This window comes from Schistosoma mansoni, chromosome 6, assembly GCF_000237925.1.
Source record: "Schistosoma mansoni strain Puerto Rico chromosome 6, complete genome".
NCBI classification, from domain to species: domain Eukaryota; kingdom Metazoa; phylum Platyhelminthes; class Trematoda; order Strigeidida; family Schistosomatidae; genus Schistosoma; species Schistosoma mansoni.
Genome location: NC_031500.1, coordinates 2055638 through 2069469, shown reverse-complemented (window position 1 = coordinate 2069469; position 13832 = coordinate 2055638). Strand labels below are relative to the sequence as shown.

General features: G+C 36.5%; 1 protein-coding gene across 1 annotated transcript in view; it reads right to left on the bottom strand.

Annotated features, from left to right (window-relative positions):
• Positions 1 to 2189: 2189 nt before the first annotated feature.
• Positions 2190 to 13832, bottom strand: part of Smp_001900 (septate junction protein) — a gene marked incomplete at both ends in the record, with an annotated part of 53218 nt that continues 41575 nt past the window's right edge. The window contains 6 exons of the mRNA XM_018797925.1: positions 2190 to 2194; positions 2233 to 2586; positions 4800 to 4892; positions 7083 to 7237; positions 8960 to 9225; positions 10473 to 10739. Of these exons, the coding sequence (XP_018652919.1) occupies positions 2190 to 2194; positions 2233 to 2586; positions 4800 to 4892; positions 7083 to 7237; positions 8960 to 9225; positions 10473 to 10739 (1140 nt within the window). The remainder of the gene's footprint in view (positions 2195 to 2232; positions 2587 to 4799; positions 4893 to 7082; positions 7238 to 8959; positions 9226 to 10472; positions 10740 to 13832) is intronic.

Below are 13832 nucleotides of genomic sequence, written 5' to 3'. Positions count from 1 at the left end.
AACTCATATTGTATATTATTATATGGTTTTAATTGTTGACAATGAAATGAATGCAAATAATCAATATTATTATTATTATTATTATTATTATTACTATTATATCGATTACGTAATGAATCGGATATTTTCTTTAATCTTATTGATTGTTTATGTTTAGACCAATAATAAATAAGTAAACAACTACAACTAATTAAACTAATCAATAAAAATAAACAACTTAAAATCATAATAATGATAAAATATTGATTATTTTTAAATAATAATTTCCATTGATTATTGATTATTGTATATTGATTATTGATTGGTATATGAATAATTTTTGTATGACTAACAATTGATTGACCATTATTAGGAATATATACAATTCTTATTTCATATTGTGAATCTAAATAAGAAAAATGGAAAGAATATTTATAGTTTGAATATTAGAAAAGAGGGGGGAAAGGGGAGGGGAAAGGGTGGTTGTGATAATTACTGGGTGCCAAGACATAAAATATGTGGTGGCCATGCCATGAACATTACACGTACAGGTTTAGTCCATAAGGCAATTGATAGACTTATAGAGATGCAGTTCCATGATAGTTGGTGATCAACAATAGGTTCATACACCATTTGTTCCTTTTAAAATCCTATAACCCATGTACACTATTAGTTTAGAATCAGGGTTTTCAAGCTCACCAAGGTTAAGGCACCAATTATTCGTTTTTCGTCGTGGCGAGAATGTAGTGAGTCGGACTTCTCTGACAGTGGTTGTATGCATGTGGTCATATGAGAGTGAGTGTTGACTCTTCCCACGGTCGGTCGTATCAGGGCATTTGAGGACTGGATTTTCTAGGTCATATCATAGGCTGACTTTGACCAGACAGTTATTAAAGATGACGAAGTATAAACATTTATTTTATCTTGGTATAAAATTAATCCACCGTGCCTATATACAACTCCACTAGTGATTGGACTCAGGGTCATATAGTCTCGTAGAGAGTGCATAATATTTAGGTAACTAAGTCGGTATTGAATGATTTAAATTTCCAGCTTTGAATATTTTCGGATATTGAGCTGCCATCTTCTAACAAGATTGATGAGTAGCTAATTCACTGCTGAAATTGTTGAACTCCGCTGATCATGGCATTTCATTAGAACTCTGAGAATTGCCTCTCAAAATAAGTCACTGGTGATTATACGATTTTATCAACGCAAGCAGATCTACTCTTATTCTAGGCTTTAAGAAACCTTTTACTCTATGAAACTATTACTAAAATGCTCGATTTACTTACAAGGGGATGTTGACACTATAAGAATTTATTATGATATCCCTAACTTTTGATTGATTTTGGTTCTCTAAGCTGAATGGTTTAGCCAAAGAGCTTACATCGTCCTTCTGAATGACATCATCAGCACAAACTTCGGGTAGAAGTGAAGTATTTGAATTCCTCCAAATGTGGTTCATAGCTTGTCCTATACATCTCGATGTGGATTGGTTGTTGTTGACCTTAAATCTGTCATTGTTTATTTCTTTGATTTGGTTGTATCTCCCATTGGTTTGATCTTTGTTTCTATGTTTGTGCCAAGCCTCTAAATGAATCCAATTTATCAACCAATCAAGGAAATTTTGCAAAAACATAGGAACAAGAATCAAACCAATGGGAGATACGAAGGGGTTTTGTGGAGATTTCAGTATTCTCATCGTTGAAATCATGAGTCAATTGAAGCTAAATCACCATGGAAAACCTGGAAGCACTGCGCATCCACGATCCAGCTTCGCGAGATTCGAACCCAGGACCTACCAGTCTTGTGCCAGAGTACTTAACCGATAGACCACTGAGCTGGCCGGTATCCAACGGTGTTAATATCTAATTTCAAGCAATTCACGAAGTTTGAACAACCATTCACTAATCGTCTTCAGTGAGTTGATATCTCTACAACAGATGTGATTGAACCCCACTGGTCACTGGGAGATACAACCAAAATAACGAAGTAAACAATGACAGATTTAAGATTAACAAGAACCAATCAACATCGAGGTGTACAGGACAAGCTGTGAATCACATGTGGAGAGATATTTAAACACTTCACTTCTAACCGAAGTTTGTACTGCTGATGATGTCGTTCAGAAGGACGATGAAAGTTCCATGACTAAACAATCCAGCTCAGAGAACAGCACTTCCTCCAAATTGTTTCTAATCATCTCATTACACTTATAACAGATAAACAAATCAACCAATAAAATAATACCTTTATTCAAATTCTTTAAAACAATCCATGAATTATGTAATTCTCTTTGAGTTTCTTCCCATATCTCTGTACCTAATTGACGAAATTGTACATAAAACATAAATGGATGATTCCATTTCTCAATCTGTTCAATGTTGTTTATATTAGAGGTGTTAGTACTTTGTTCAGTTGTGAATACAGTTGGTGAAGAAGAAGTCCAAGAAAAAGAAGTAGTAGAATGATCTGTACTATCATTAGACAAGTCTGATTTGTTTAAATCATAATTTGATAAAGAGAAAGGTGTTTTCAATGTTAAATTTATTGAATTCACATGATCTTGAATGGAAGTGATTGTAAATGGAATATAACCATAATCTGTAAAAACAAATGTTTAACGTTAATAAGAAAATTAGAATGTGGATTTGTCGAGATTGTTGAATTCATAAGTCGATCTAAACTAGAAAAACCATTGGAAACCTGGAAGTACTGAACGATCGTTTCGTCCTTTTGTAGGACTCCTCAACAGTACGCATTCATGATCCAACACATGGGACCTATAAGTCTCATGGGCGAACGCTTATTCTTAAGATCACTGAACTGGCATCCAACAGTGTTATTGTCTAACTTCAACCAATTCACGAAGTCGTGCGAACATCTTCCGTCGTCGGAGGTGGATAACTGTCTCACATCTAACACAGATTGGATTCTACTGGTCAGGGCTTTTCACTAGAACTCTAGGAAGTTTATCTTGAATCTAGTCACTAGTTATTACATGATTATGATCAGAATAGGTATTTTTATGGATATTGTAATATACTAACAATTGAATTCATGAAAAGTCTCATACTAGGATGAAACTGTCGTTCAATACTTCTAGGTTTTCAATGAAAATCTAACATCAACCGATTCATGATCTTAATCAAAGTAATTATCATATCTTTTAGAAAGTGATCATTGTAACCGAATTTCAAACATTTAACATTCATTCAATTATTAGATATTAGACCCATATAATTGGCTATCATTCATACCTTAAATATGAGGCTTTTAAAGTATAACACTAACTTTGAACCCTTAACCTTATGAACTGAAATATTAGTCCTAATGTAGTGAATGATAACACACATTTTGAGGACAACCAACATAGACTACCTGGTTGGGATTCGCGAGATGATAGTAATCGATGGTTAGAGACCTTGAATGACATGGCTCAAAATCGTTTGCAATGGTAAAGGTGCATCCACTCTTTGTGTTCTACCAAATTCTAATTCTCTAAATTCCTCATGTCCCTATCCTTTTTCTCTTTTCAAATTTAACTCACTGTATTTTACTCCTTCAATAACATCTTCAAACCCTAATCTTTCACACTGATGCTTATACTCTTACTACTTCTACCACTATGGGATTTGAATCGACAACTTGATCTCTTTGCTAATGTGGTATGGCAGCTTGAACTGATGTACGTACGTACGAAGTTCTACGTTGTGACTCACTGACTGACTGACAACCAAATGGATTTTATTACAATACTGCAGAATATTTCAGTAAATTCTGAGAACTATTCAGTAAATACTTCATCAATTGTCTCAGACTTTGGTGTTCTTTCGTTTCCACATCAATCATTCTCTGTTCTTCGATCTACTTAACCTTCTTCCAATAGGCATCTCACTTTCGATTGATGATATATACTACTTATATTTGTCAACATCAGTAGCACACACTACACTAACACTAAATTTAAGTATCTCCTGATTCTTTAGTCATTGAAACTAACCGTTTAAACCCAACAGCTAACATTCCGACTTATTATATACTTCATGGCCATGAAGTAATTTACACATATGATTTGACTTTCAAGTGATCAAACCTTTAGAAACGAACATTTCTAATTATAAAATACAAACAATATAAATAATATCAGGAGGGATTTTTGTGGATATTATAGTAATCCTAATAGTTGAAATCATGAGTTAATTGAAGCTAGACCACCGTGGGAAACTTGGAAGCACTGGACGACCGTCTCTTCTTAGTATGGGACTCCATAACAGTATATATCCATGATCCCGCCTCGCGAGATTCGACACCAGGACCAATCAGTCTCACTAGTGACTGGTTTTAAGAGTTATTTCTTGAAGTTCTAGTGAAACCAATGGAGTTTATCCAGGTTTGCTGTGAGATAGTAACTTATTGGAGACAATGGTGGATATGTCGTTCAATTTCGTGAATTGGTTGAATTTAGACATTAACACCATTGGATACCGGCCGGCCCAGTGAACTAGAGGTTAAGCGCTCACGCGCGAAACTGATAGGTCCTGGGATTTGAATCTTGCGAGACGGGATCGTGGATGCGCTTTGCTGAGGATTCCCATACTAGGAAGAAACAGCCGTCCAGTGTTTCCAGGTTTTCCATGGTGATCTAGCTTTAATTGAATCATGATCTCAACTCTCAAAATATATGAATATTATTTAATTACCATGACTAAGTGTTGCTGTACGAAAATTTACATAATTTGGTTCACCACGTCCAACAGATGTTTTAGCCCATATATATAATAAATAATAAGTATTCATTTTTAAACCTGATATACGTGTTGCACATTGTTCTGGATCTTCAATGGTTATAGAAGTGATCAGTTGTGAATGTTGTAATGAAAAGATTTCAGTTGTATTTATAAAATTATCTGAAATTATAAAAACAAAACAAAAGAAAGGAGGTTTGATAAGGTGTCTATTTAACGGGCTTGATCTGTATTTACACAAATGACTCTATTGATGATGATGTTAAGTTGTTAAGCAAGTGATATGTAGGCGAAAAAGACAATGATTGGTTGTTTTACTGAGTCAGACATTAGATAGGATGACAGGTGTTATATGTGTTATATATATTCCCCTATCCTGACTGCTATTGATTGAGTGTTCCTTGTGTCAGATATTGGTATGGAAATATATTGACGCTAATCTCGTGTTCTTGATCTGAATTGTGTTGAAGTCTCCTGTAGAATAGACACTGGGTGGGAATCTAGTGTAGATATTCGTCTAAGGTAAATTAACGTCCCATATACGTGTAACAAGTGAAAGGACTGTTATAACAAGAAACCCTAGCGTTGTAAGCAGTATCATACAGTTTATAACAGCAAGACACTAATGGGGAATGGTTATCCACTTAAACTCATAAATAAATGGTAGGTTCATGGTATAGCGAGACTTACTGTACCCTCGATGGAAAATAAAGTCTGTCTATGTCACCTTACCATTTAGAGGTGATCCAAATAGCTTTTTATTGAAACAAAGGCTTAAATCAGTCATCGTTAAAACGTATTGTTCAGCGAAGATCATTATCAAAGAAAGAACGAAGTCCATGCTTCATGTAAAACCTAAAAGACATGAAAACGATTATGTCACATCCCACTGAGTTTACCTATTTAAATGTGTGTGTGGTCACACATACATAGGAAGGAGCAATCGTGAACATGTACCAAAATGGTTACAGAAACAAATAGAATCAAATGACCCGATAAGAGTGAAGGATAAACATCCATCATCCTCTATTGCTAAATATATAATCGAAACACGCCATAAGATTGATCTTAACTCGGCTTTTGTGGTGTTGTATAAAAGTGTAAAAGGGTGTTTATACTAAGGTTTATTGAAGCCTTAGACATACGAAAATTCAAATCCCCTTTGTGTATTCAAAAACAGTTTGTTCTCATCTTAAACCTACCCAGCTTCAAATTTTAATCGTTTGATTTTTTTTAAAGAAAACTGATTCAGTTAAACAACACTTTGAAGATAAACTTAAAGATTAAACCCTCAACTGAGAGTGGGGACAAACAACTCTCTTTCTCTCCAAATGACCTCATATGGCCATGTGTATACAACCACTCACAGGATAGACTTACTCATTACATTCTCGTCACTGGGGTATTGTTTACGAAATCGAGAGGACGAAAACTGAGTTTCCTACGCTTTAACTTGGTTGGTCGATACTGAAAATCCATCTTGGTGAGTTGGAAAACCTTGATTCCAAACCAGTGGTGTACATGATGTTCAGGATCCTAAGGAAATAAATGGTGTATAAACCTTTTATTGATCACCGACTACCATGGAACTACATTTCCACAAGTTGTTCCACTGTTTTATGGATTAGACCTTTAGGTCAAAAATTTGGGATGTGGACTCCTAAGTAAACCACCTGTTTTGGTTTTGGCGCCCAGGAAGTATTCCATCCCTAACACGAATCGAATAACACAAGTTAGTGCATGTTTATTTTGGTTTCTTCTTGTATCAATGTTTATATGATTTTATTATTTCATTATTTATTTAAACACATAAATATTGGTACAAACGGGCACCAGATATATATGCGCCACACAAATCTCCCTTGATTTATGTGAGAGCTGTGATACTGACCAGGTGCCCAAACCGAAGCAGGTGGTTTTCTCAGGGGGACACACCCCGAGCCTTTGACATAAAGATCTGATCCATAAGGCAGTGGAGCATCGTGTGGAGATGCAGTCCCATGGTAGCCAGTGACCAACGATTGATTCATACGACATTTGTTCCCTCAGGATAATGGAGTCCATGTGCACCATCGATTTGTAATCAGGGTTTTCCAACTCCCCTAGGTGGACACGCCGTGTGCACCAACCCGGTTAAAGCGTCGGACATTCGCTTTTCGTCCTCTCAATTTCGTAAACAACACCCGTGATTTGAGAAGGCAATGAGTAGGACTTACCTGACAGAGGCTATGCACGCGTTGCCATGTGAGAACATTTCGAGAGGGAGAGCGGACTCTCCCCACCTTAGATACCCTTAATAAGATTAGTTTCTTTAAAATTGATTAAAAGAGAAGGGGAAACTAGGCAACATACTTAAATATATTTCTAAATCATATGATATTAGCTCTCCATTTAATATCATTGGTTTAATCCATGATACTTCAATATGATTAACACCAATAAATGTAATTGTTAATTCAGATACTTTCTCTGGTACACCTTCTTTAGTTTCAACAATTATTACATCACTATAAAAGAAAAAAAATAAAGTTGAATATAGATTTACAATGATAGTTATGTACTATGAAAGCACTTCAATTACTATACAATTGCATTTCAGATTAATAGATAGATAGATAGATGGATTGTTAGATGTATGCATAGATAGATACGCAGATAGATAGATATGCGGATAGATGGATAGATGGACAAGCTGAGCGCTTCGTGGACACATTCAAAAGAGCACTACTGAAAGAGGAAGGCGAAGGGACAAGCCAGGTAATTACGAAATTCCTAACAGCTTATAGAATTATGCCTAACTATATCCTTCCAGATGGAAAATCACCTGCTGAAGCAATGTTCGGGAGAAGTATTCGACCTATATTCGACGCCATGTTGCCACGTAAATCAATGGTTGAACGCAAACAAAATCAGAATATCCTGAGTTTTAATGTCGGTGATAAAGTGCTCGTCAAATCAAACATTAGAATAAAACATTGGGAACCTGAAGTCGTCAAAAAGAGAATGGGAAATTTCCTATACAAAGTGTGTGGGACTTTCGGAACGTGGATTAGACATATTATTCAAATACATAGAGAGAAAAGGATTCTAGACACCGTAGATAGTCAAGTGAGGCTTCCGATAGAGATAATTACAAATACTCCAGTGACAGGAGCCCCAACAGACACTCATACCAGGGAATTCCCAAAGCCGCAGAAAACCAGTTATCAAGCTACAAGTAGATCCAGAAAATTTCTCGCACTGGACATGACAGGCTCAGGAAAAATTAAGAAGTATTTTATGCAATCAGTGTTCACTAGAAGTTTTGCTAGAAATATCGCAAAAAATGAAGTCACATGTAGAGGTTCTGATTTGCTGACTACTACACTGCTACTATGTTAATCAACATTCTAGAATTTTCAGGAAAGCCCGACGACTTTTAAAATACTATAAAAACCCTATATTTTCTGTACATAAATGAATTTTTGGAGCAAAGTGCTTCTCGCATACTTTGCGCCTTTTCTTTTGTGTTCAAGTCGTTGTGTAGTTCTAGCTTGGGGTTTACGAGTCTGTCTTAGGATCCGAATATAGCGTTCAATCAGCAAGGCTGATCCCCAACCATCTCAGTCGATGAAGATTCATGATCTCATCAAATGATCTACCATCATTCCGTAATACCCTGCGTCTAACCTAACTATTACTTACCCGGTGATCCCAGCAGATGCAAGCAATATTTCTAAGGCATCTGTGGTCAAATACTAGTAATTCTTAATGGCCGCGTTTCGCGGCCGTAAAGTAGAACAGAGCGAGCTGATGCGCAGTACACCCATCCCTTAATTGATAGACGGATATCTCGCCCTCACCATAGGTGACGTAAGTTGGCAAAAGCCAAAAGAGCTTTTTGAATTCGTGCTAAAATTTCATCAGACACTAACCCATTAGGGCTGATCAGACTTCCAAGATAAGTGAAATTGTCGATGCGTTCAACTACTTCACTCCCTATCCTTAGTCCAAGTGTTGACGCACGCCAATCCTAGAGTAACAATTTACATTTAGAGGTGGGGAGAAACGCATTCCAAATAAACTGGCATTGGTACTCAGTGATAACAGAAGACTCTACATTTTGTCGGCGTCTTCATCTGCGTACTGTAAGTCGATAAGGAGATCTCCTCGTATGGAGATCAATCCCACAATACTTATATATTCAAATAAATAAATAATCCAATTCAATTCATAACTATATATATTACCTTTCTGGTCCAGCATATTGTATATTAAGTATACGAACCCATATTTTTAATTTTGTTTTACCAGGTAATTCATTTAGATTAACTATATAATAGTCATTTTCATATTGAATATTTGAACTATCAATAGTTGTAGAAGACATAGGTACCGGTATACCTTTAGTATGTACTACATTATTATTGATGGGTTGATTATCTAAAAATATTTGAGATGACATTCGACGTAGATTTGGAAATGACCAAGATGGAGGTTGTTCAAGAATGTAATCCTTGAAAGCAAAAAAAAATGGGAGAGAAAGAAAATAAACTAATTCATGATTAAAAGTATAATGAACTTTTTTGATCATTGTCTTCCAAATTCTAGAAGAGAATTGAATATATATTTCAAGCAGTGATCAGTGGAGTTCAACCAGGTCTGTTGTGAGATAGTAACTCATTGAAGATAATGGTGGATATGTTGTTTAATTTCGTGAATTGGTTGAATTAAGACATTAACACCATTGGATACCGACCGGCTCAGTGGTCTAGAGGTTAAGCGCTTGCGCGCGAAACTGATAGGTTCTGGGTTGGAATCTCGCTAGGCGGGGTAGTGGATGCGAACTGCTGAGGAGTCCCACAATAGGACGAGACGTCCGTCCAGTGCTTCCGGGTTTTCCATGGTGATCTAGCTTCAATTGATTCATGATCTCAACTATTAAAATATAAACAATTACTTAGTGATCTTTAGAAATCTTTCCAAAAGAATTCATGATAACATGAAGTAATTGTGCTTTTATTATCTTGATTGAACAATTAACAAAATTTTGACTGATTTTAGTATATTTTTGATAAGCTTATAGAAGTTCAACTGTGGGAGAGAACAAACCAGATTCCAGAGGAAGAAGAAATCAGGAAGAAACGCTGGAAGTGGGTGGAACACATATTGAGGAAATCATCCAACTGTGTCACAAGGCAAGCACTCACATGGAATCCTGAAGGTCAAATGAAACGAGGAAGACCAAAAAACACATTACACTGAGAAATGTAGACAGCGATGTTAATATCTTACCTCAACCAATCCACAAAATTGCTCGACCATCTTCCATTGTACTGAGGTAGATACCTGTCTTTACCTGAGATGGATTAACTCCACTGGCCACAGCTTCTCACTAGAACTCCAGGAATTACCTCATGGAGCCAGTCATTAGAACATAGAAAGTTCTATTTCTGTACCCATGGAGTTCAACAGTAACTCAACTGAAATAGTTATCAGTAGTGATACTCAGTGATGATTGAATTATGCTTTGAATAAATTGAAGTTGTAAATCCAAAACCAATGGTGTAGAAACTGTCATCATCACAATACCCTGGATCTTCTATGTTCAATTCTTTATGTGCTCTATTGAACACCCCTCTAAAGAAAACGACACTCGTCGACGACACTGACTTATTCTTCACAATCCATCTAACTACAAAATGATTTAAATACCAGAAGTTACTTAAACGAAATACAAAAAATGAGTCCAAATTTTCTAACCTGTGACTTTTTATAAAATTCACAAGAATCATTTGATAAATCGGCATTACACCATTCAATTCGAAATCCTTGAAATATACCATTCATTTTCATAGAGAAATCAGAATCATTTATCATTTTCCAACTAAGTGTTATATTATTTGAATTAATATGAAGAATTTTTAATTCAATTGGAGTCAATTGTGGAATATCTTCACCGGAACGACCAGTAAATACTAAGGGTTTTGTACCAGATGAACCTAAATAGTTTTCAGCTTGTAATGTAACCTGTAGAATAGAATACAGTACTCTTTGATAAAAATTTATGAAGTATATAGTATGATAGTTATATTGCAAAGTTGACAATGCTAACATTATTGAAATGGATTGATTAGTCTTCTAAAGTAAACTTTTGTCACCAACTCTCTCAGTATTCACTTATTATGTATCCTACTCACCACCCGAATGTCCTGGTACAGCTGAAAGTGGGGAGAGTCCACTCTCCCTTTCGAAATGCTCTCACATGGGCACGCGTATACAGCCTCTGTCATGGAAGTCCTATTCACTGCATTCTCGCACCACAGGTGTTGTTTACAAAATTGAGAGGACGAAAAGCGAATGTCCGGCGCTTTAACCGGGTTGGTGGACACAGAAAGTCCACCTAGGGGAATTGGAAAACCTTGATTCCAAACCAATGGTACACATGGGCTCCAGTATCCTGAGGGAATAAATGGCGTATGAACCAATTATTGGTCACTGGCTACCATGGGACTGCATCCCCTCACGATGCTCCACTGCCTTATGGATCAGACCTTTAAGTCAAAGGCTCGGGGTGTGTCCCCTTAAGAAAACCACCTGTTTCAGTTTGGGTACCTGGGCAAATCAAATGAGATTTGTGCGGTGCATATGTATCTGGTGCTTCCTTGTACCACTATTTATGTGTTTAAATAATAATAATAATAATACTCAGATACTTTTCATTCATCTATTTGGTGAGTATTGAATACCAGAGTTTGATTTTCACCAAACAATTTACTTCAAGAGGTTCAACTTATCTTGAATTGTCTATTAGAAACATGTCGAATGTAGTGCAACGCAACATTGCTTACTTATGGTGTCGAATGGTAACAGGCGTAGGTAAATAATGTCCAGTCACACTACACTAGATATGTTTCTAATAGACAATTAAAGCTAATATCAGAAAGGGTTTTGCGAAGATTTCATTATTTGCATAGTTGAAATCATTAGTCTGTTGAAGCTAGTTCACCATTGGAAAGCTGAAAGCACTGAACGGCCGTTTCGTCCTATTATGGGACTACTCAACAGTGCGCATCCACGATCATGAGATTCGAACGCAGGACCTATCAGTTTCGCGCGCAAGCACTTAAGCTCTAGATCACTGAGCTGGCCAGCATCCAACGGTGTCAATATCTAACTTCAACCAATCCACGGAATTGAGCAACCATTCACCAATGTCTTCAGTGAGTTGATATCTCCCAACAGACCTGGTTGAACTCCACTGTTTACTGCTTCTCACTAGAACTCCAGGAAATATCTCTTGAAGCCAATCACTAGTGAGCATATGATCATTATCAGAAGGAGGTTTTGTGGAGATTTTAGTAATTTCATATAGTTGAGATCATGAGTCAATTGAAGCTAGACCACCATGGAAAACCTGGAAACACTGATTGGCCGTTTCGTCCTATTGTGGGACTCCTCGTTAATGCGCATTCACGATTCCACCTGGCGAGATTCGAACCCAAGACCTATCAGCTAAGTTAAACCTCTTGAAGTAAATTGTTTAGTGAAAATCGAACTCTGGTATTCAATACTCACCGAACAGATGAATGAAAAGTATCTGAGTGGTAAGTAGGATACATAATAAGTGAATACTGAGGGAGTTGTCAACATGGTGAATGAAAAACACAAATATGATAAGATTAAGGTCTTGAAATAAAACCAAACACTAGGCTTATTTTTAGTCTTCTTTACAAATATAAATTCTACTTAGAACGATCATTTTAGATGACTAGTTCACCACCTTTGATCACTTATAGTTAGTTGAGAAAATGAAAGGTAATGAGAGAATTTATCTGAGGTGATTGAAAACTTTATAAACTGTCACTGACTAACCCAATTTATAATATGATAAAAGTCTTACGGTCAACAAACTGTGAATTATGGGATAATTTTAGTGTTCCATAATAAGAATAAGCCCCCAAATGCCTTAGTAAGAACTAGAGTGGGGACAGTCATCTCTACCTCCCCAAATGCTCTCACATGGACAGATGCATACAACCACTGAAAAGGAAGTCCTACTCACTGCCTTCTCGCCACTGCGGTGTTGTTTGGGAAATCGAAGGGACGAAAAGCTAATGTCCGATGCTTTAATTGTGTTGGTGGATATGGTTGATCCACCTAGATGAGTTAGAAAAACCCTGATTCTAAACTAATGGTGTACATGAGCACTAGGATCCAGAGGGAAAATATGGTGTATGAACCTATTGTTGGTCACCAACTACCATGAAAATGTATCTCCTTACTTTGCTCCACTGATTTATGGATAAGATATTTAGGTCGAAGGCTCCGAGTATGACCATGAACTGCCTCGGTCTGGGCACTCGAGCACTATCCCAGCTCTTACATAAATCGAATGATTAGTGTGGCGCATATTTATTTGATGCTTCCTTGTACCAATATTTATGTGTTCAACTTCGATTAATTCTGTACTGCCTCTGTGTATTAGAATATCAAGTAACCTTATCTCTTCCATTAATCCAATAATGATGTCGATTGTTGTATTACTATATGATCCAAATTTGTATCTAATATACATGGTAGAAAAACGCCTTTCTTTTCATACTCATTAAATGTAACATTATTATTATTAGCTTCATTTGATATTATATTTTTGGTACGATGTAGAATTCCCAAGCACAAAGTATTTCAACAAGTTTCCGTTCCCTAATTCTTCGTCAATCCTGATGATCGATTTTGAGTGATCGCCAGTTAGAAGTTAACAGTCCAGTCAATTGACATCTGAATAATGTACATTCTTTTCGCTGCATATTGCCAGAAACCATCATATCTCTGATTAGGCCTTTTTTAAACTTGTACAACGAAAGGTTGTATACTTTTCAGAAACACACCTGAAGTCGGTTGTGCGATTACTAACCATAAAACAAGTAAGATGGATAGTGTCCGCACAACCGACTTCGGGTGTGTTTCTGAAAAGTATATAACCATTGGTTGATCGAGTTTACTACAGGTCTAATCAGAGATATGACGGACGCAAGGCATAATGACGCGCTATGGATGGCCTTTCTTTGGTGAAACCTACCAGAAAAACAACCTTACAATCACCAATTAAATCCCTGGCAA